Below are 25298 nucleotides of genomic sequence, written 5' to 3'. Positions count from 1 at the left end.
TCATTTTTCTCTTTTGTTGTGCAATCAGATTTTCACTCAATGTCACAATGGCCTGCCTCTTCCGTGGAGAAATATCCATGACTGACAAAAATATAAAAAGCGACATTGATAAAAAACAGCAAACATGTTATGTTTGCTGCTTTTTATCTTTTTATAAACAATGTTATAAATTTCAACAAATTATGTTGAAATTTCTAACACTTAAACAAAACACAACATTTATGACAAAAAAACGTGAGGTTATAGCGCCTAATCGACTGGTAGGCTAAACAGCTGTTATAAACAAAGATGGAACAACCTAAAAAGTTCGAAAATTAAAAATTCCTAACTTGATTCCATTAATTCGCACTAGGGTATACGATGAACACAGCTTTAGCGGTCATCGTTCATCAGGATATATCGCTAAAGTGGTACAAATCAAAATTGAGATAGTAAATAAAACGATACTTTAAGAATCGGCGGTGTAAATAATTTATTAAAAACAAGTTTACAGTTTGCATACCGGCAGAACGTTTGTAAAAATGTGTCTTATAAGCTCTATTTCTAACTTAACAGCTCATTCGATTTCTTCTGTTTCCATTTCTTTTCTGCGGTGAAATCTACACCATCACATCATCTTACCGCTTTAATTGGTTCTTTCTGAAAGAAATAAAACTGATGCTTCAATTATTAGGCAAATACAATAATGATGATAAAAATGAAATGATCTAGACAAACTCAAATAATTCGACAAAAGTATTTAAAGACGTTGTAAAAATTTGTGAAGTGTTTCTGAACTGAAAATTTGCTGCTGAATTGTATCAGAAGAAGGGTAAATTACGTTGATTACGTTGAGTAAATTCCACCTTGATCGATACAAATTGGGGATATTTTATTTTTGGAAATTGACTACCAACAAAGCGTAGCGTACGTTTAAATAAGAGGTGTTAATATATTTTGTAAATAACTGCTCAAAAAGTAAAAAATCAGTAACAATAAAAAAAAAATCTGATTAGATACATATAATTAGATCTGAGCAACTAAGCGTGAAATATTTTCCCGCGTGGTGCAAAGGGAATCAGAAACGAAAAAGCAAAAACTTCGCTTATTTGTTTCAGTTATGCAAAATAAACGAGCTCATGTGTACATCACATGACTTCCTTGTACACCAATTTAAGTTATTTCCCTATTACTGGCAAATTTAATGTGATTCAATTGTTAACTCTCTAAATATCACCAACAGTGGCCAAATTGTAACCAGATTTAGAAGAAAAAAAATCGCCATATTTGTCGCCAAGATGGCGATAAAACGTGGTGACCAAGAGACTGGTGATATATTGCCAAGTGTCCGTCAAATTATAACACCACTTGAGTTAGCATTGATATTAACAATGATTTCTCCCAAAAAAGGTGTAAAAGACCCCTTTAGAAACACCGGAATGCAACCAAAAGGGAAGGTGCACAACTAGGCCCCACTAGAAGTCTACGTACCAAATTTCAACTTTCTAGGACATACCGTTCTTGAGTTATGCGACATGCATACGCACATATATACGTCACGAGAAAACTCGTTGTAATTTACTCGGGAATCGCCAAAATTGATATTTCGGGCGTTTATATGTTCTTAGGTATATATGCACGTGTGGTCGGATCGAAAAAAAAATTCAACATTCATTAGGGGGCGAGCAAAATGGAAATTAAGGTCGATTTCGATTTTTGAGTGAAAATTTTTTCGCGAAAACAATGCTTCGTTTTTTGTAAAAGGAAGTAAAAATAAACAATAATAGTGAAAATAACATTTAGGGTAAAAACAATAAATAACCTGCGGTTATAGCTAAAAATTAATTCAAACTCAATTTTAATTCTTTTTGAATGTAAAAAATCTTAAAAATTAAATTACAACACATTGAAAAGCATAAGAGGAATACATAGCCATAATAGTAGGGTCAAACCTAACCAGGCATCATCACAATGCTGTGATTAGAATCTGCGTAGCTTTCACGATGCTTCCAGGTTAGGTTTGCCCCAAGTATAGATATTTCACTTTCGAATTTCTCCTTTTGTGTATGTATTTAGAGTGACAGTGTGCTTCAATTTTACACATATGTTTCTTTAATTTCTATCAACTTTCCCTTGTCAAAAAAACTTAATGTTAATTATGATTAGGCCAGCATCAATAATTGGTCAGATCTATGGAATGGATCAAGAATTTTTACTTTCTTCTATATCTAATATATAGAAGAAAGTATTGGATTCGTGCAAATTTTCGAATTTCGAGTTTTGACGGATTCGAACGTTTTGAGGTGTGCTGAGTTCATTTCAACCATTATGGAAAATGTCTGTCTGTCTGTGTGTGTGTCAAGTCTGTGTGTGACCAGTTTTTTGTGGCTGCTCTACAGCAAACACTACCGCATGAAATCGAACGAAATTTGGTACACATATGTGCCGCTATGTGAACTGGTGCCCATTGGTTTTTGGCGCGAATTCCTCCAAGGGGGGTGGAGCAATGGGACGTTTTTTGAGTTATGCTTGCCTGTTATTCCCCAGGAAGTAACTGGCGGAATCAAACAAATAGCTCAAACAGCGGTTTAGCTATAGAACGTTTTTGTTGTCAATTGTGACTGCTGTATCTCAAAAAATAATGCACGGAATCAAATAAAAAATTATCGACAAGTAACCCTTAGATGGTATAAGAGCTGATTCTATTTTGGTGTCAATAGCTGAAAAGGGGGTGGCGCAATCGAACGTTTTTTTTTTTTTTCCATCGTGAGTGCCATATCTCAAGAAGTAATGCTACGTTCTGAATGAAATTTGGAAGAAATGTTAATCCATATATAAACAGACGTTGGTTCAATTTTGGCGCCAATCGCTCCATGGGGGGGCCTGATTTTTTGAGCAATCACAATTGATTATTGTTCTCACTTGGCGGTTTTGATGTTCCTATGATTTTTATTTCCCACCATCTCCCTCTGCAGCACCACTGTCGGCCGGGCAGGCCCTCCAGATGCTGCTCCTCTAGCGAGCAAAGTCTCCAGGTTGCGTCCATATCCTGCAAACACACGCATACGCACACACAAACACACACCTACACATACACACACACAAACACACATGCCTACACACACACACACATCCCCCCACACAAACACATATACACACAACTACCCACACACTCATGCCTGTACACAGACACATACACATACATCCTCCCCAACACACACACAAACACTCATACACACACACTCGTTGATTGCGAAAATCATAATTTGAATTCCAGATGTCAAAATTCAATTTTTTTTTTTTTTTTTGAGCAATTACGATTGCTTATTGTTCTCACTTGACTGTTTTGATGTGCTATCATTTTATTTTCCCGCCAGCACCCTCTGCAGCATCACCGTCAACCGGCTCCTCCCGATGCTGCTCCTCTAGCGAAAACCGTCGCCAGGTTGCATCCATATGCTACACACACGCGCATACATACACAACTACACACAAACACTCACAAATACATACACCTACACACACATACACAAACACATAACAACACTCAAACACATACATTCACACACACGCATACATACAGACACCTACACATACACACACACACCTACACACAACTACCCACACACTCATGCCTGCAGACAGACACAAACACATATGCCTACACACACATACACATTTCCCACCACACACAAACACTCATACGCACAACTACCCACACACTCATACCTGCACACAGACACAAACACACATGCCTACACACACATACACATACCTCCCTACACACAAACACACATACCCCCACACACACATAAACACACATGCCTACATACACACACACACACTCGTGATTGCAAAAAACATAATTTGAATTCAAGAGGTCAAAATTCAAATTAATTTTTTATATATTTATTTATTTATTTATTTATTTATTTTTTGAGCAATCACGATTGCTTATTGTTCTCATTTGACTGTTTTGATGTCCTTTGATTTTATTTTCCCACCGCCACCCTCTGCCGCACCACCGTCGACCGGCTCCTCACGATGCTGCTCCTATAGCGAAAGCCGTCTCCAGGTTGCATCCATGTCCTACACCCACGCGCATGCATACACAACTACACACACACAAACACACACACACACCTACACACACACTTACACACACATTCACAAACACATACACACAACTACCCACACATTCATGCCTGCACACAGGCACAAACACATATGCCTACACACACATACTCCCTCCCCCACACATTCATATGCACAACTACCCACAGACTTATGCCAGCACACAGACACAAACACACATGCCTACACACATACACATACCCCCTACACACAAACACTTATACTCCCCACACAGAAACACACACGCCTACATACACACACTCGTGGTTGCGAAAAACATAATTTGAATTCAAGATGTCAAAATTCAATTTTTTTTTTGAGCAATCACGATTGTTTATTGTTCTCATTTGACTGTTTTTGGCGTCCGTGCCTTTTTCAACTTGGACCAGCGAGCAACACCGCCCACCGTCCTCTGCAGGCGGCGCGGCACGGCTGCTCCGCTCCTGAGCTATCCGCTTCTCCTGCTCGGAGGCGTCCATGTCCTACACACACGCACGCTCACACACTCACACACACACGCCTACGTGCATACACACAGGTTTACGCACACACACAAGCCTACACACTTACACACACAACTATGCACACGTAACCGCCCAGGAGGAGAGGCAGGCTTGGAGGGGGGAACAGGAGCTGTTTCTAGAAACAATAACTCCAATGAGTAGGGTCCTGTCTCAGTTCGTGATTGCGAAAAACATAATTTGAATTCAAAATTTCAGAATTCAAATTAATTCTCTTTCATTTATTTATTTTTTTTTTTTTTTTTGAGCAATCACGATTGCTTATTGTTCTCACTTGACCGTCTTTGGTGTCCGTGCCTTTTTCAGCTTGGACCAGGCCTGCAGCACCACCGTCCACCGGCGGCGGCGCGGCTGGTCCTGACCACTGTCCCCGGAATCCACTTTTGCTGGGCGGTGGCGTCCATGTCCTACACAGACACAAACACATGCCTACATACACAAACACACGAACGCCTGCACACACACACGAACGCCTACACACACACGAACGCCTACACACACACACACGAACACCTACACACACACACACACACACACGAACGCCTACACACACACACATGCATACATACACTTACGCACCCACGCACCCACACACATGCGCCTACACAACCACACACGCTCGTGATTGCGAAAAACATAATTTGAATTCAAAATGCCAAAAATTCAAATTGATTTTTTTTTTTTTTTTTTGTGAATGAAAATAGCTTTATAAATGCCACGGAAATATAAGTTCGTTGCTTGAGGCACCTGGGGCCCTGCCCCTAATCCTCTGGTGTGGTATGTTGATAGTTCCCCGGTTGGGGACATGGCTTTATTTTGGCGCAGAAGATGGTTGCGTGGATGTACGAGAGATGTGGCTTCCTCTAACGGGAGTACCATAATGGTTAGCCGAAGGCTCTTCAAAGTAAATTTCAACTAAAGTTCTTTATTTAAATAAGTTTAAGTATTATTTTTTTTCGCTTCCTACATATTTTTTTAAAGTTTTATACTTTTTTTTCCCCGTGGGGGATTTCTAGGCTATTTGAATGAATAAAAATAAAATAAAATTAAGACAATGATAAAATGTTGATAAGAAATTTAAAAAGAAAATAGTCAAATGAAAATAGATAGGAGCATGCTCCCAGCCAGAGTGTAGCACAATAACTAGAGTCGAAAAGAGGTATGAACCCGCTTTATAAATGCTACAATAAGAAAGATAAATCGTAATAGACTGTTGTCGGCGTATTTCGCGTGATTTTAACTGTTGGAAAAAACCAGAAAATCGCGATGAGATTTAAAATTTTCAACTGTTGTCATCTTGTGTTTGTTAATTTATTTCTATACCACGTGAAAGCCTACATTTTCAGGTAAGTGCTAACATATTTAAAAGTTTTGTACAAAAATATAATACCAGTAATATGTGCCAAGAACTAAAGTAGCGTCGTATGGGGCAAGTTGTAACAATTTTGTTGGGGTTAGTTGTTACAAGTAACAACTTGCCCCATGCAAGTTTTAATTTAATATTATGTTTCTTTTTAAATGTGATATGGCGGGGGACTATAAAAACAAGACGGACAAGGGCAAAACACCTAAAGAATCATATCTGGATGTGGCTAAAGAAGTAATTGCATGTAGTTCATTACGAAAGGCAGCCGATAAATTTCGTGACACTAGAGAGATTCTGCAGTAAGATGAAAAATGTTAGTGGTGGTAAGTAATATTTCTGATAAGTTTTGTTGCATGATTTAAATCATATAAAGTACTGTAGTTGGATGACGATAGTAATAATAACAATAAAAATAATGCTGATCTCTTTCATTCTATGATTTAATTTATTGTTAATGTGTATGGTTGAATAAATAATAATAATAATTAAAACAATGATAATAATAATAAATAATGTATTATTCGAATATAGGTCTTTCTCCAACGCTGCAGACAGGGCAGAAGTGAAGACAGTCCGCAAGCGGAAACCGTAAGTCAGCACCACTTTAACAGATACACCAGTAAAAAATGTTTTGCAAGCCGAAGCTGGGAAATAAAAATCTGTGAAAAGGAAATTGTGTCTAACAGGGAAGAAATCAACATACACAAAAGTAAAAAAAAATGCAGAAAGGTGCGTCCAAACAGTGCGTCCTTCGGATGAAAATGATGATGACTGGTTCTGCATAGAGTGCTCTAAACCGTACTCAGAATCCAAAAAAAAACAACTAAACGGCTTCAATGTCGTAATTGTGACAAATGGGCACATGACCGATGTGCTAAGTTTGATAAATTTACATGCTTGTAAAAATTGTAATTCGCGCGCGCGCGGACAATGATAATGATGATGATAGTTTATTAGAAAAAGTCATTAACGAAGTAAATCTGTAAAGCCAAAAAGTTTTTGATTTTTAACGTGGTTAAGAACTTTCAAAATGTAACAGAATAAACCAGAAACTGTGTAAAATTCATTTCATTACTAATATATATCTCATGTAACAACTAACTCCATATACTGTAACAACATGCCCCGTGGTGGGGTAAGTTGTTACAATCTACATCTATTCAAAAAACTTGAAATATTTTGGAGTAGTGACTTCTAATCATTTTTTAAAAAAAATATGTTATGAATGTTAAACAATCTAGATGCATTTTAAAGTTTCATGCGTGTAAATAATTGAAATAGTTTAGCGTAGAAAAAATATTGAAAAAAAGTGTAACAACTAACTATTGTCCCCCCTATTGTTTTCTCGAAAAAAATTTCACTCAAAATTCGGCCTTAATTTCCATTTTGCTCACCCCCGAATTATAATGTTGAGTTTTTTTTTCAACCCGACCACACGCGGATAAGTGCCTAAGAACGTATAAAAACCCGAAGTATCCATTTTGACATTCCCCGAGTTAATTACAACGAGTTTTCTCGTGATGTATGTATGTATGTGCGTATGTATGTATGTGCGTATGTATGTATGTGCGTATGTGCGTACATGCGTATGTGCGTATGTGCGTACGGGCGTATGTGCATATGTGCGTATGTGTGTCGTATAACTCAAGAACGGTATGTCCTAGAAAGTTGAAATTTGGTACGTAGACTCCTAGTGGGATCTAGTTGTGCACTTCCCCTTTTGATTGCATTCCGGTGTCTCTAAAGGGGTCTTTTACACCTTTTTGGGGGGAAATCATTGTTAATTTTGATGTATACTCAAGTGGTGTTATAATTTGGCGGACACTTGGCGATATATCGCCAGTCTTTTGTTCGCCAAATTTTGTCGCCAAGTTGGCGACAAGTTTGGCGTTTTTTATATATATATATATATAATCTTGTTTCAATTTGGCCACTGGTGGGGATATTTAGAGAGTAAACTATTGAATCACATTAAAATTGCCAATAATGGGAAAATGACATTAAAATTGGAGTACAAGGAAGTCATGTGATGCACACATCAGCTCGTTTTTTTCAGCATGCGCAGAGCTTTTGTTCATTTTTTCGGTGAAAATATCTAAATAGAGCGTTTCTGGGTGCATTTCATCGTCAAAGCCTTCTATTCGATCATTAGCGAATAGTGATTGCAATACCGGTATACCGAATACCGGTATTTCGAGTAATTTTGCAATTTCGTAATACGGGTATTTACAAAGGTAAAATACCGGTATTTTCGGTATTACAGTCGAATCCCGCTACAACGCGATCCGCCTTACGCGAAATGGTTATAACGCGAGTTTTTCAGGCGCAACGAATTTGAGAGCTTTAGCGAATTTCTCGCTTTCAACACGAAAATATTTGGAAAGGAATCGTGATGCTAAGTTTCTTCTTTGTTATTGACTACTAAATATTGACTTCGTGAATGTACTTTCATCTTTTCAGCATCACTGACTGCGCAAGTTCCCACACACTGCACTATAAACATTGCTTTATTAGTGTGTATATATCACCACTCCTCATTTTTCATTCATTTATTCTTTTCTAGCTGTATTGTCCGGCTTCGCACGGTCCACCTCGAAAATAAAAGTTACTTCAAGTGACGCATGTTCAACAACCGGGTTTCAATTGGATAAAAAAAAATACTGTAAAAATTCCCGTCAAAATAATCATTCTTAAAGAAAGCAAACGGCAAATCAAAAGTTCCCGAATAAATTAAACATAACCCTCCATAAATACAACTAAAATCCTATTTAAAAAAAAAAAGAAAGTAGATAAATTGCCGTGGGCCGTGGTAGCCTGATCGGTAAGGCATTGGACTCGGGGCCGGAGGGCCTCGGGTTCGATCCTTGCTGGTCGAAGACCCACCGTCGTCATTAAAGGGGACTGGGCGACGTTAAATATGCTCGTGGTCTCAATGTCCTCCAGGTGAAACGATACCTCTGGGGGTGCTAGTACCAGGTAGCTATTAGCTCTTGGACTAGTTCTAAATTCTCATTAACTGCTCGATCCGGTGATGGTGCTGCCATCTATCGGTATATAAAAACAATGGAGGCAAGGCACATAGTATGCAGTCCTCGACATAAATGCAGTTGAAGTCAGTTGTGACTCTTGAATAGAATAGAATAGAATAGATAAATTGCCAAATAATAATCAAAAGGGGAAATTTTTACCTCAAAACAAAAACAAAATTTTATTTAGTCACAGCCGAGGGAAAAAAAACTGTGGCAACCTTCTGAACGTTAATTTGAAATGTGATCGCGCAAACGATAGCTTTCCGATACGAAAATACAGTTCCATTAAGGCTTAAAAGTGCGTTTTAATTTTTTCCCGGTGGTTTTACAGCCTTTTTTTTAATTCGAAGGAAGTGAATAAACTCAATGGGTATTTTTTGTGGGCTTTCGAATGGCGTTAAAATCGAACTGATCGGATAATTATTTCGTGTAGAAAGAGCCATTTAATACCATTTCCGGGTCCTAAATTTAAAATTCGAACGGTTCGTGCTTTTTTGGCGTTTGAAACCCCCCCCCCCCCTACGTTCCTTCTCGGGTGCCCAAGTACCTCCCTGCCAAATTTGGTCGAGATTCGACGTAAACTTTAGGAAACATACGCATATATATTCTCTGTTTTATTTATATAGATGAACTGTGATGCAATATTGAGGCACCTAGGCACCCTGTTCCATCATTTAAAGTTTGAAGATGAAAACAAAAAACGAAAGTTAGCGATAATTTAAGAAAAGGTAAAGATTCTTGATACACTTGAATTACTAGAAAGTGGGTCGAAGATAGCACGACAATTAAGTATGGGGGGAGTGTAAGTAAAGTATTAGTAAAGTCAAGAGCAAGCAATCCGTATAAGTCCAGAACTTAGTTTTAATATGAAGCTCGCAGAGTAGTGTTTAAGCAAAATGCAAACAATATAAATTGGCTCTTCTAGTGTAGATTATAGAGATCCTCAAGGAGGGGTGTTACCATAGATGTAAATGTTATAAAAGTAAATGCGAAGCTACAGTATTTAAAAATATATTGGAATGACGATCAGATTGCGCAGCATAAATCCTCATCTTCAATTTTTAAATTACAAGTTTAACTTATGGTCTCTACTGTGTAGTACTCTTACAGTGCGGTGCTTTATTATTACTACATACTGTACGTACCGTACTGATTTATTTTTATGTCTTTCTTTCCCATTGATCATTGATTTTGTGCATCGTAACAGTATTTTATGTTGAATAATGCAGCTTTTTTAAAAGCACGGTAAAAATTCAGCTCTTTATGTAAGAAACGGTAATATATCGTCGAAAAATGGTCTAAAACAGTTGAAAATTGTCTGAAATCGTTGGGTATGTTAATAAAAAAATCATATACACAACATTTTTCCACAACGCGAAATTTCAACTTACGCGAGGAGTCTTGGAACGCATCCCTCGCGTAAGTCGGGATCCGACTGTATCTGAAAATAGTAAATAGTTTCAATTAAAGAATTTTCAACTTAAATTTTCAAGAAATCTATTTATATATTAAATGTTCATTTCTTTTTCTTTGATACAGAGCCAAAATCAATCTATTGATGTAAAAAATTGGCTTCAAAAGCACGAATAGAATAGTATTAAACAAAAGTTGAGGAAAGATTGCAAAATGATATTTTCATTACTAGATGGTGAGAAGAATCACATTTTGTGCGCCATGTTTTTATTTTTCTACTTCCCTGATCCCTCACTTGCCCTTTTGTGATTGTCAACTTCGAGTGTAATTTTGAATGTATTTGTGCCATGAATAATTTATTCCAACCATCAATTGTAGTAATACTTCATGATATTTTCTTAAAATATTTTTCTCAACTGTACTGAATTTTGGCAAAAAACTTTTTCTTGTTAGCAAAACAAATGGCAGTTTGTTGTCACCGGTATTGGTTTGTTGTCCTGTCTCGCTTTATGCTTGGCAAGTTAATATTTAGAAACTGTTTGGTGCCTTGAAAATTTGTATAGAGGTTAAACATAGGGGAAGGTTGCCGTCAATGAACCACATAACAGTTTTCGATTTTTTTAGAAAGGAAATCCAACTCAAATTTTACGTTAATTATAGGAACAATTTCTTAGTATATTTCTCTTTTAAAAATAATATTCACTTTTATGATAAATATACACAATAAAGAATGAAAATTGAAAATTAATATTTTAGCATGTGGTCTATTCATGGCTACCGGTTGCTATGGATGGACCATCGAGTTTCCATCGATGGACCACATTCTCAAATTAAAAAATCAATACGTAACTTACAAATATTTATGACAGGTGATCAATAAGCACTACAAACAAAAATTAGTTATAGAAAAATAGATTTAATATCTAAAATGTTTTACTTTTGGATAAGAGGAACATAAAAACCCCAGCACTCATACAATACACATCTGTTGTCATCACATTCGGTTCACGACTTGATATTTTCCCAACCTGTGCAACACTGTTCTTAGCTAACATCTTTTCAACCTTTTTTGAACTGTTGAGGATTTTGTTAAATCGATTTTGAAAATTTTGGTTCGAAGCAAGATTGAACTTGCTCTCTAAAATGTCAGAGAACATTTTTGACCATTTTATTACTGAAACCAGAAGCTTAAGTCTTAAACTACCAGAGAATATAGTACTAACAGACTTTCTGTCTTAATTAAATCTGTGGGACATGCTATTTTTCTCAGCCTCTTGAAAGGCCAATACCCCCAATTTTTCGGAAGTAATTCCAAAAACTTCTTATCTAGTTTCAAAATATGATTCATCATTCATATTCCTATTTCGGAGGGCTTATCTCCTAAATTTTCAATAAGTGACAAAGGTATCAACAAACCTTTTTTATCTTCCATGCGACTGTTTAAAGTTGCTTTCAGGACTCCATATTGTCGGCAGACTTCGTTAACACTCCGTCGGGCGCAACTGATCTATTAGGCACACCTCGAATTCTTTAGTTAGTCACGCGCCCTCAATAGCTTATGGAAAAATGTATATTCATTTTCTCAAATAAACTTGTTACATTCGAAAATCAAGAAAAACTTTTATTTCTCTTCTTTGGTGTTTGTAGTTGACATTTTTTTCGTAAGAAAATGTGAACATGCGTAGAAAGGATCAGTAGATCAAAGTGGGCTTCCCAGGCTCAATGCGCCCGATCATGTTCTACAACATATTGCGCCCGACGGAGTGTTAAAAAAAGCCCCATACCACAATTTCTATAAGCTACTGTAGCACGTTACATAGTCTTACTTGTCCACTAGCCATTCGCAACTCCAACGAACTATAGGGGGCACTGCAGTCACTGTCTAATGGCGGACGAAAAAACTAAAACAAACGCATGTGGTAACGAAGAAAATGCTAAAAGTGTTGTGATTTTTGTTCGTATGTATGATTTTTTCGTTTTATTCTTTTTAAATTAATTTTCAAAGTCTTGTGGATATTCTGGCCCACGTAGAAAGAAATGAGAATTCAAGAAGCATTACTAAACGTCAAGGATTAATGCAAACTACGTAGTTCGTAGTTCTAAGCAGCTATTTCCACGATGTTGAATTCGATATTTATCAATTCTTGATAAAACTAAATAATAATTGTGGCCTGACAAGAATAACAATTAATGCTAGAAAATTCAATATGACATTACAAATTATTATCGAAAGAAGATGATACTTTTTTGCCTTGCTTGGCTAGCGCTTATTGTTTTGCATTTGTAGCTGAGTTATTTCTCTCGAATTCCCGAATCGGTTAATTTAAAATTTTTCCGTTTCGATTTTTCTAATTTCTGAGTTACGATTTAATTGTGTCATGTTATGCAAATCATCAACAAAATTTTCACGGATATATGGTGGTAGTTTTCTTTTCAGTTTGATTGACCATTATTTCTTTTTACTTATCGAATTCTGTAATCTTACTACCATTTTATTCCACTCATGATAAAAATTAAAAATGGTTTAACTAAAAACGCGAAATCTCGCCAAGGCTACTTTGCTCGCACAATACTAAAACTATAACCCTAAACAAATTTGGCCAAACCTTTCAGCTGAGAATAAAAGGAATAAAGTAAATTCTTTCTCGGTTAACCATTTTTCATTTTGTTCTACGATAATATATTCAAGAAAATATTTTGCATACTGTCCATTCCAACTAAATGCTGCTGTAAAATATAGTTAGTTAATTAATTTAAGATTTAAAAAAAAAACCCATATTCTTACAAATTCATACAAAACAATAAAATTTTTTACCTTGTATAACGTTATCCAAGTTTGTTAATCCAGAATTTTCGCTTTCACCATTTCTCAATCAACTCATATTTTAGAAGGAAATAATGAAAACTAACATTATTTTGAGAAGCTCGAGTATACTACTAAGGGACGAATTAATTTCAGTAGCTTAAAGCAAACTAAAACACATCGATTGCGTTAATAAATACTCAGAACAAACTGCCTGTGTTTACGTCAGCAGACATACGTGGAACGCAACGTGGCAATGTTTTAGTTTTCCCGGCAGTTTTATAAATCACCGCAAGGTAGCGTATTCGAGCGCTGGAGTTGCGAATATTTTACTAATTGTTGCCTTTTTTTTTTTTTTTTTTTTTTTTTTTTTTGGGAACAGCAAACGTATTTAAAACTACATTATTATGTTTTAAATCTTCAATCAGTTTTATGAAAAAATTTGTCTTGAAATTATAATAAAGTCTAAGAGTTTTCATGAATTACTGAGATTATTTTTTCCATTGTAATATTTATTTTAAAACAATTGAGCAATTTTCAAAGGAAATTGAGCTGAAGTTACAACAATATTTCAACATTTGAGATTTTCCATGAATGAACCACTTTGTCAGGTGGTCCATTCGTGGAAACACCTAGTGATCCAATGATAGCAACTACGTCATTTTGAATATTCGTATCGGTGTTACTGCTGTGGCGAATCATGATGAAGTATGGAGAATTGTTTTTGAAAAGGCAGTCTTTTAAGTCAATGTTCACGTTTAACTGATCAGTGATATTCAAAGCAGGTCATAACTAAATGAAAATTTCAATAATTAGTAAAATAATGGTAGAAATCTTTTCTTACTGATTAGCAATATGATTAAATAATTTTAGCTACTTGACGACTCTGCAGTAGACTCTTTTTAGACAAAGGAAGATACTAAAACTGACTACGCGTCTTCACAAACTCTGGTACGGGAAATATTTTCGCGGTCTAGTCATGGAACCGGTTCATTGACGGCAACCTTCCCCTAATCATTTGAAATATATTTTCAGATATTTACATAATTATAATCGTTAAGAATTTTGAAAAGAACGCTTAAATAAATAAGAGAAACTAACAAGATCAAATTTGGTCAAGTTTATCGTAAATTTCAAACCAAAGGGCTAATAACAAAAAATCAAACATAAACCTCTTCTGCTCAAGAGAAAATGATGTTAATATTGGAAAAGTATCGTCTCTCGGAAAGAAATTATAACTAGCTATAAATCTTAAAAATATATAATAATAATACTCACAATACAAAAGATAAAAAGATTTTTCCAAAAATGATACGCAATAGCGCAATAGTCCGAATTATTTGAAGATGAAGGACTTCTACACAGTTAGAGGAGGTGAATCGTGCATTGTTAACAGTACCAACGACCTGCGTGAATTCAGATCAGTTGGAAAGTTAAAATTTTCAACTGTTGGAAAGTTGAGCACTACATGAGTTCCAGGCTTAGAGACAATTCAATAGATGCATTATTATATTTTTTACTATTATTGAATTTGTATTATGACATTTGTTACTTCATTTTAAATGTGTCAATAATACGTTTTCATATATAATATAATTTTTGCACAAAATTATGAAATTTGGCAACAAAACAATACGTTTTCAAGCATTTTTTCGAGAAATTTCAAATACCGGTATTAATCCCGGTATCACGTTTTTAAAATACCGAATACCGGTAATGAGTTTTTGGTCCGGTATTGCAATCCCTATTAGCGACCTTATTTCGACTCAGTGGGAATTTGTGACCAAGTACATTTGGAACACATCTGATCCATCTGTTATATACATGGTGTTTAAAAAATTTACACTGATAAAAATTTATTTTTCTTTTTTTTTTTCAACCCTTTATCTCAACAAGTCCCCCCCCCCCCCCCCCAGTTGAACAATATTCGCTAAAAGCATGTAGATGACGCAAGCATTGAAAACGGAAAGTGGCGACTATGAAGGAATAAACTCCCAGGGGCGCCGCGAAGGAGGATCTTTTTAAAAATATGGTAAGCTTGAAAATTGAGAAATTGAAGAAGTTGTTGAACGTCGCCAACAAGGAAATTTTTCGTTTGCAATAGCGACAACTATATTAAAATTGCCAAAATATTTCAAAATTGTGCCAAATGGCAGTGAGAAGCAATGGGATGTAAGAAGGGGACTTTTTAAAGTTCTGAGTAAAACGTGTGCTAATTTTAAACACCTGGTACGTCTGTCTTGCTGTGTTTCGCTCACATTCTAATTTACAGATGAACCTCTATCACCTGCAATACTGAAGTTACGCCCACATGTAGTCTGAACGTTAGAAATGATCACCAGAAAACCGAAATCACCAGAAAACCTAACTCTCGATCTAGAAACTTTTCAAAGAATTTCTGGAAATTCGTCTTTTGAAATCATCCAGGGTCATTTTAAAACCGTTTACAAATGCGCAGAACTTACAGCACTTGTGAGGCAATGGGGTTGTTTCCTTCAGTCAAAAGCACTACTTTTAGTCACTGAAGTTGATAGAATGAGCAAAAAATAAATAAATAACATGGAGCCAGAAAATAGTTTCATTTTCCCAACAGTTATTTTTTAATTAATTTTTTTAAATGTCCGATTTTTCAAACAAGGCATGGTCTTTATGACGTCACAAATGATGAGCTTTGCCGCGTATTCCATTGGCGCACTGCATGTTTAGGCTTGCTGTCTTCTGCGTTTCCATGTTATGATAATCAAGAAGCGAATTAAATATTGCGCTCTACGCTTGCTATCAACCATATCGATGCCAATACATATGAGTAAAGAAGCAAATTAAATATTGCGCTCTGGTTTATGGCAACAGTGAATGGAAGTTCATCATTTGTGATGTCATGCGTAGAAGCTTAAACAATAAAATTGCACAGATTAAAATGAATTTTTAAAAATATTAAACTTTGTCAAATTATTTTTTAAAAAAATGGTCGGATCCTATGTTTTTAAGCATGCTCTTTCAGAAAAAAAAAATACTTCTAAAATTTTGGAAACGACCCCATTATTACTTCCATTTTATGACATATCGTATTTATTTTACCTGCTTGAGTTATGGCATCCTCTCTGGTGGATTGGGAGGCGATCTGGCAAAAAGGTTCTGCCACAGTTATCGCAAGGAACAAGCTGTTCCAAGTGGATCTGCCAAGCTGCTTCCGACATAGCCGTAGTGTCAAATGTGCCATCACCTGAAATCAAAGTAGGGAATTTGCAGAAAATGAGAACAACCAGCTAAATATGCCGTGGGCAGGTAAAGGGCAGTAACTGCATTTTTTTTTTTTTTTTGGCATTTTTGTCATTAATTGTACGTTAGCTTTATTGTACACTAGTGGTACCTGCACGGCTTTGCCCGTAGTAGAAAATTAAAAGGTCTTTTGGTTCGCCTGTATATTTACAAATAATGTATGGTGAATTTCTCGCCAATTGGCTTGCCCATGTTACGGTTCCACGTTATGACAACTTGGTAATTTACTCGTCCATCTTATGATAATTTTGCTCGGGAAAATGTTCTTAAAATTGGAATAAAAAAAGAAAAAATGGAATTTTCGAAAAATCACTTCGAGGTGCGCACCCCCAGCTACAAACTAACTTTGAGCCAAATTTCATGAAAATCGGCCGAACGGTCTAGGTGCTGTGCGCGTCACAGAGATCCAGACAGCTAGACAGAGAGACTTTCAGCTTTATTATCTTACTAATATTATATATGCGAAAGTTTGTCTGTATGGATGGATGTATGGATGTATGGATGGATGTATGGATGTTTGTTACTCTTTCACGCAAAAACTACTGAACGGATTTTGATGAAACTTTACAATAATATAGCTTATGCATCAGAATAACACATAGGGTAGTTTTCGTCCCGTTATGGGGGGCAAAACCCCCTTAGGGGGGCAATAAAACACAATTTTTGTATAAATTCTCTAATATTGGGATGAATAAATACTTGCACATATTTACATTATATGTCCATCGAAAGCTCTGATTTTTCTGCTGAAGATGGCACCTGTTCGAAATTTCTAAGTAGAATAAAAAACGAGTTATGAGCTTTTTAGATCCATGTTCGAAGGCTTTCCTCAACTCAATACAGTATTTAGTGTATCATCTCAACTCCCTGTCGATAGCGACAATTGTTGTATTGTTGACTATTTTTGCTTTTCGTGATTGTTCAAGGCTTTTCTCAAGTCAAATCTTGAAGTAAGATTTCTTACTAATATTATATATGCGAAAGTTTGTCTGTATGGATGGATGTATGGATGTATGGATGGATGTATGGATGTTTGTTACTCTTTCACACAAAAACTACTGAACGGATTTTGATGAAACTTTACAATAATATAGCTTATGCATCAGAATAACACATAGGGTAGTTTTCGTCCCGTTATGGGGGGCAAAACCCCCTTAGGGGGGCAATAAAACACAATTTTTGTATAAATTCTCTAATATTGGGATGAATAAATACTTGCACATATTTACATTATATGTCCATCGAAAGCTCTGATTTTTCTGCTGAAGATGGCACCTGTTCGAAATTTCTAAGTAGAATAAAAAACGAGTTATGAGCTTTTTAGATCCATGTTCGAAGGCTTTCCTCAACTCAATACAGTATTTAGTGTATCATCTCAACTCCCTGTCGATAGCGACAATTGTTGTATTGTTGACTATTTTTGCTTTTCGTGATTGTTCAAGGCTTTTCTCAAGTCAAATCTTGAAGTAAGATTTTTGCACAAGATTGGCAAATAATACATGATTTGGCTGATGATTTTCCATTTAAACGGAACTTTAAAGTAATTAATGGTTTTTATTATTATTTATGCTAATTGAACACTTACTCATTATCCAAACAACCAGAAGATCGCCAAAATTTTTGCAGAAAGATTTCCGTAGCTGATGCATTTGGCAGTTTTTTCAACGTTGCTGTTTTTGAAGCCGAAGACTACGTCATAATGTTTCTCAGCTTTCACCATGTAAACAAAATATCGCCAATCAAAGAATTTTCAAAAGACTTTTTTTACTGTGTTAAATAATCCAGCAACTAAATTAGGCAAATCCATAAACAGCACAAAAACTTCCATTAATTTTCCTTTTTGCACAATTTCAAACAATCACCAAATTTTATTACTTATTTTGGTAACATTTCGGATGAAACTGTTTAGCGCCATTTTATGGTGACCAAAAATGTCTCAGCATCTGGCGACGATATCTCTGTAACGAAAATTAATATCATATCGTTTTACAAAGTAAGGAAAGAATGGGGGAGCATCATCGAAGGTACCTCGAAACGACTTTCGCAAATTCGGTAAAATCGCACCAAGAGCCACAATGATTAAAATTTCCCGAAATAACTAAAGCAAGTATAAGGGGATTACGAGCGCAGCTACTTTTTTTTAATCACTTCGTACTTCATTAGCCATACAGAGAAGGTTTTAGACTCCATGTTAAAAAAAAAAAGTATCAACAGATTAATCTTTTTAAACATGAGAAGATTAATTTCATGTTTTTTAAATTTGTATATGCTTAAATATAGTGCTTTCGTTTCTAAATCAATACTACTTTGTTTTTATACTTATTGCTATTTTAGTTTTATGGGTAAGGAAGAAACTCTATTTTTAATCACGTCAAAAAGATGTGTTTTAAATTCTTTTACTTAAAACAGAAAACAAAAGCAAGTAACGATTTTTTCTAATAATTATTACTGACCCAGGCAACGCCGGGTATTTTTGCTAGTTAGTAATAAAGCTTGTTTATTTGGTTGCCGCGAAAAAAAAAGCGCGAAAAAAAAGTTATTTCGGCGTGTCCCTATTGTTAGTATTGAATCCACTAGGCGCTCCTTCAAATATCTCGAAAGTTCATTTCTGCAGATACTGCTGTTTACTTGCTCACAGCAGTATTCCATTCCGTATACACTTGGATGAAGCAAATTGCATCGCCAAAAGCATAAAAGTATTGCAAGTTTGAGAAATGCACTAACATTTTTTTTTCTTCAAGAATAATTATTTATTTTTCTCTTTTCGGGAGGTTCTGGTTCTTGAGGGGTCTTTAAAGTATTTTAAAGGGTTCGCCATCTTGTTTGGGGTTATGGGCATCACTGGTTACAATAGTGCAGTGCGGGTCAAGATTTCAAAATTGTAAAAGTGTAGCAAGTTTGAGAAATGCATCAACTTCTTTTTCCCCAAGAATAATTAATTATTTTTCTCTTTTGTGAAGGTTCTGGTATTTAGAGGGGGGGGGACTTCTTGGTATTTGGGGCGGGGGTGAGCCGCCGTCGCTTTTGAGGTAATGGGCATAACTATATCAGTAGTGCAGAAGGTGAATCACGGTTTCAATCCATAAAAGCAACAATCTGGTGATCAAAGTAATAACTCGAATACAGTTTAATAGCAGTTATTAAAAACTTCACCTTTGAGTATGACTTCTGGCTTCCGAGGTTCCTGGCGCCTAAGATTTTTGGGCAATCTGTCGTTTTCCAACTTCCACTTTTTAAGGCAATGAGGCTCATGAAGAGATATCGATCTAGTACCGAACTGCCGACCACAGATGTAGCATATAACTAGAGGTGGCCTACGGATGGTTGCCTTTGAAGAGCCTAGACCACCTATCTACAAAATTAGAAGCAAAAATCACTCAAAGCAAATAAAACGTGGTGTTTAACGTATTTTTAAATGTTTTAAAAGTCATTATTTATCTCTTTCAAATTTTTTAAAAACAAAATTGATATGAAAGTGACACATACAGACCGAAACATTTTCTAAAAACGGTCCAAATGAATTCAAAACACTATAAAGCGTGTCGATTCAGAGGAATTCAAAATTCGAAATTTTTTGCAAATCCATTTTTTTTTTCTTCTATACATTATGTATACTAATAATATAAAGCTGAGGAGTTTGTTTGTTTGAACGCGATTACCTCGGGAGCTACTGGTACGAATTAAAAAATTATTTTTGTGTTGAATTGTCCATTTATTGAGGTAGGCTTCAGGTTTTTTTTTTTTTTTTTAATCAGATTGACCGAAATAGTTGTAATTGCACATTAAATGTTTGATTAATTGTTTAGTTCTAAGAATTTCTAATAGATGGCGGGGTATGTTTAGTTCTATAAATTTCTTAACACATGGTGGGGTAAGCTAACTCATCGAGAGGGCGCTGGCCTACAGTGTCGATAGCTCCGAGGAACGATGTCGCGCGGCTCGGACGTGTGGTCGACTACTCTATTGTGAGACTGTTAGGGTCAGCGAACTGATTTTTGAATGCGTTTTATTTCAATATTCAGGTACAAAATTTGATTTTGTAGGATTTTTCTGTTGGGTTTTGTTTTCATCATTTCTTCATTGTTTGTTTTGTTCTTACAGTTGAAGATAGTTACTTATATAAGTACTTTGATTTGTTGTATTATTCAAAATTTGACTTGTATTATTCAAAATGCGATTTGTCGTATTATTCAATTGTGATTGTTCTTTATAACGTTTTTATTATAGTACTACCCGGCCGAAACCCGGGCAGCGACGGGTACCCGGCTAGTGTTATATATAGAAGATTTAAAAAAAAATGAAAGTGAAAGAACGAAACTAAAAGTTTTAACAAACTAAACAAAGTAACAATATAATATCGAGCATTCTGTCTCAGTCTATTACAATGCCAGTCACTGTACCACTATTAGCAAGTTTTTTTTTTTTTTTTTTTGAAAATTGCTACATTTAAAATGAGTGAATATGTTGGAGATGATTTTCCCCCTTTATTAACGCTAATGATCGCTCTTCAGAAAGAAAAATCAGTGATCATTTCGGAAATCGTGCGGACATTGCTGATGACCTATTCTGCTAAGTTGACCCGTTTTTATCTTACGGATTAGTTTTGCTGACCCGTGTAACACGTTTAAGTACATTGCATGCAATCCGCTTTTTAACATTTCAGCATTTGATGGCAGAATTTGCATGATATTTGTACCATTACAAAAGAAGTAGAGTATACATTTTGATCAGACCATGGTAGTGATTTTTTTTTTTTTTTTTTTTGCGAGCTGTTCTTAACCGCTTGAAATAAAAAGGATCGACAATAATTTGACAGCCCACTTTGAATATCACCTATGTAATTAAATTGTATGCAATGCAATCTAATGAGTTTGTCAAAACGAAAAGAATTGAATAATTATTCTCTTAACATAGGCCAACAAAAATAAGGAGGCAAAAAATCAAATCTCCATTTAAAAAATTTAATGCTCAATTGAAAATGTTTGACATTTGTAAGGTAATTGAAAGAATTTTGGAAATAAGTGTTTTCTCCACTCCTCGCAATACCTTGAAGTGCGTGTGAAGGGAAGGATGCAGAATAACAAATACTATGGAGAAAAAATGATTTTAAATTAATGCCCTGAATTGAGGGAAGGACTTACCTGGATTGTTTTCGAAGTCTGTCAAGTTTTAGAAGTTCATTATAAACGATTATTATGCCCATTTATTCAACCTTGAAATTAACTCGTTGACCTTATTAACAATTAAATTTATAATTCCTATTATTCATTTCTGTTTTCACCATTGGTGAAAAAGCTGGTCCCACCAACCAACCCACTTACACCAGACTGAGAAAGTGTAATAAAAAGCAACAGAAACTTGCACGTAGTAAACAAGTAATATAAAAAAAGAAAAGAAAAGAAAATCAATTTCTGCTGAGATCAAGTTTGCCCCGTGTGTACCTTATTTATATTGCTTTAAAAATTTGAGATAAATTTTAATAAAAACATTGTTCAAGAACGATCGTGATCAACAATTAATTTCCAATTGAAGGCTCACTTACATTTTAGCAGGAAACTAGATAAAACCAATTATAGCTCACGCTTTAACTACCTTGGAACATTGGAACAAATTTTATCTGATGCAGAAAAATCAGGGGCTTCTATAGATATTTAATTCTAATTTTTGCGAGCATTTTTTCGTCCTCATATTAGAGGATTTATGCGAAAATGTTGATTTAAATTAGAATTAACTAATAATTAATAGTTAATTAATTGATTTTATTATTGAATATTGCAAGATCATCGGGTATGAGATCACATGTGAAATTTCAAAAGTATCCGATTACAGGAAGCGGGTGAAAATTAAGTAGCGAGATTTGAACATGATAAACATGTAGATAGAGATTTAACTAGTAGGAATTGGGGAAATACATTTAAGAATGATTTTAAACTGAACTCTTAAATCGAGAAAAATATCAAGCCCAGATAATTTTCAAACTTTGTAGAGTTTCAAAAGTTCATTATCAGCAATTCTATGCTTTCTTAAGTTCAGCATTGTTGTTAATTTGTTAAGTTTATTGCCAATTGACTACATAACTACAATTAATCAATTTGCTTTTGGAATTCACCGAAATGATTTTACCACCAACCAACCAGTGAAATAGCAAGCCTAATAAAAACTAACAATAAAAGAATTATAAAAACGAAGATATGCTCTTTCTCATTTCCAAGGAATAATACTTGCTACATTAGTAGATTGAACCACTAATTAGAATCAAAACAGACCATTACGGTGACACTAAACTACACTAACTGTATTAAATTATCTGTTACCAAAAATATCTTTACTAATAATAAAGCTCAAAGTCTCTCTGTCTGTGACCGGAGCTTTCTACAGGATTTTTTCCGAAATTAAAGTTTCAAAACCTCAACTTAAGACGATCTTAGATGATATTAGAGATAAGTTCGGGGGCTCTAGTTGAATATTTTTCTAAAGAAACAAAACTGTAACCTCTTTTAGAACGTATGGATAAGCGATGGGGTTCAGTACACTCCACCGAAAATTTTTATAAACTGAAGTTCTAATGAGTAAAGAATAAAAAGAATTGCCATCTTCTTGAAAACTTTCTGGATCCACCCTTGGCAACAATTAAAAAGTCTGTCTCACTAACCAATGGCAGAGCAAGAGTAATACACGCTAATAAAAAAAACATTATAAAATGTAGCTACTCTCTCACTTCGTAGGAACAATAATTCCTACATTAGAAGATTGTTCCCCTAATTAGAATCAAAGCGCACCATTACATTGACAATAAACTACAGTCACTGTATTTAATTCTTCATTGCGAAAAAAACAATCCGAGCACCACATGAAACGCTAAAAATAATAAATTCGGCACATGGTTTCCGTATAATAAAGCAATGTAAGAACCTCAATCTCAAAACTTTCAAATCAGGACCAAGCCCACTCCAAGCATTCTTGCTCTCCGGTCGAGATAAATGAACCCTTTTCCCCACTTTCTTCCGGCAGGATTTCCATCCATGATATACGGCCAACTAATGTCGACAGGAGGCCATCATGGATGGTGTCTGGACGATAGTGTAACCACGATCCGGAAGCCATCCATCAGGAATCATATTTCCCTCGGGATCCTCAGAGGCGGGAAAGATACTTTTTTTCCCGCCAATTTCTACCATTGCATGGAGGCATAAAGCGAGAAAATTGCTTTGCTCGCTAGATTTATGGAACTTTGAAACGCCTACTGACGTTATTATGATGACCGCTGAGAAAAATTGATTATGTATGTTTCAATTATTTTACCTAAATGAAGGATTTTTAGAAGCCACTGGTGATGTTAATGTCTTTCATACATGAAGTGGGCGGAAATAAATTATTTTTAATGTTAAATTGATACGATATTTTAATACGTATAAAAAACACTCTAGATTTTGAATTGATACTATCAATTTATGTATGTACCTGCAATTGAGGCAGTGGGAAGCAAAAGAATGTGAGTATTATTTTTTGAGTTTTGATCCAAACGCGTGTGAACTTCAAACCGAAAGTAGACTCTCATTGAAAAGTATTTCTAAAATCCTGCTGTATATCAACAGCCATAGGACTTCTTGCCCCGGAAAAAAATATATATTTCCGCCATTTCTATTTTAGTTACCTCCAAATTTTCAACTTCGGAACTTTCACCCTTTTGTTTCTTAGTGCTTCAATTCATATTTAATAGTAACTCAAACAACGTCACATGAAATGGTTCAAATAAAGAAGCATGAGCTGCTCGCAGGAGTGCGCATATGGGGTGGGCAAGTGGGGCTCAGCCTCCCCCCCCCCTGTAGAAAATAAAACTTCTTTGCTTTTAGTACTTTTTTCTTTGCAAAAATACAAAAACTTTTCTTCTCCTGCCATTAATGAATAAGTTATTAAAAATGTCAAATTTCAATAACTCTAATCTATACTGAAATTGGTTCATATGCGGAAAATATCCTTCTAAGCCATGGAAAAAGTATCTGAGCCCCCCCCCCCTTGAAATTTTTCATATGGGCGCCCATGGCAGTTTGCGCCAAAGTAAACGCATCGCAAGTGTTTAATTAAATTGATATCCACTCTAATGTAGATAGAGGGTGGTTCAGTAGCAATCATTGGAAGCTCAATAACTTATAGAGCAATGTGAAATATGAAGGTGAAATTTACCAATATGTTTAATTGATATTTTGGTTCGGAATACATTTAGAGGATTCAGCAGGTCAAATGCAACCTAATATAGACCTCAAACTGAGTTTCGACTGGATACGTATATGACAGTTATCTGCGCATGTCGACCTCACGAGGAAGGAAATTACTATTTCCATTCCTGTTTACCTTCTATAATACCATGGTCATGTAAAGGGTAATAACTGCAAATTTTTCATTGTATTCTATTTTTGTCAGCTATTGTATGTTAGCTTTCTTGTACGAGCTTGCTTATTTCATTTCCACTGAAGAAAAAAAAAGAGCTAAACGAAACGTCTAATGCCAACATTTCCCTATTGTTAGTATTGAATCCAAAACGCGTTTCTTCAAATATCTCGAAAATTCATTTCTGCAGATAATGCCGTTTACCTGCCCACACAGCAGTATAGTTTGAGGTACATGGAAACACATTTGGGTAAAACAAAACACGATTTTTTTAGCTGACAAATAGTGATTAAGTATTTCATACGCAGTTACACTCAGGGGAGTATATTTTTATATAATCCAAGCTTTCATCCCTTAATTTATCAAAAGGAAGGAAAGGGTGTGAA

The 25298-nt window shown here is 35.4% G+C and overlaps 1 protein-coding gene across 2 annotated transcripts in view; it reads right to left on the bottom strand.

Moving 5' to 3' along the window:
* Positions 1-469: 469 nt before the first annotated feature.
* Positions 470-25298, bottom strand: part of LOC129224658 (uncharacterized) — a 68245-nt gene continuing 43416 nt past the window's right edge. Inside the window, exons 6-9 of one of the 2 annotated variants that reach the window (XM_054859197.1) lie at positions 19678-19876; positions 16324-16468; positions 10421-10470; positions 470-639 (exon numbers count right to left, since the gene is read on the bottom strand). In XM_054859197.1, the coding sequence (XP_054715172.1) occupies positions 626-639; positions 10421-10470; positions 16324-16468; positions 19678-19876 (408 nt within the window). In that variant the 3' untranslated portion in view covers positions 470-625. The remainder of the gene's footprint in view (positions 640-10420; positions 10471-16323; positions 16469-19677; positions 19877-25298) is intronic. The other variant, XM_054859198.1, reaches the window with a different exon arrangement.

Source organism: Uloborus diversus, chromosome 6, assembly GCF_026930045.1.
Source record: "Uloborus diversus isolate 005 chromosome 6, Udiv.v.3.1, whole genome shotgun sequence".
NCBI classification, from domain to species: Eukaryota; Metazoa; Arthropoda; class Arachnida; order Araneae; family Uloboridae; genus Uloborus; species Uloborus diversus.
Note: the sequence above shows the minus strand (reverse complement) of the source record. Positions and strands in the feature narration are given on the sequence as shown.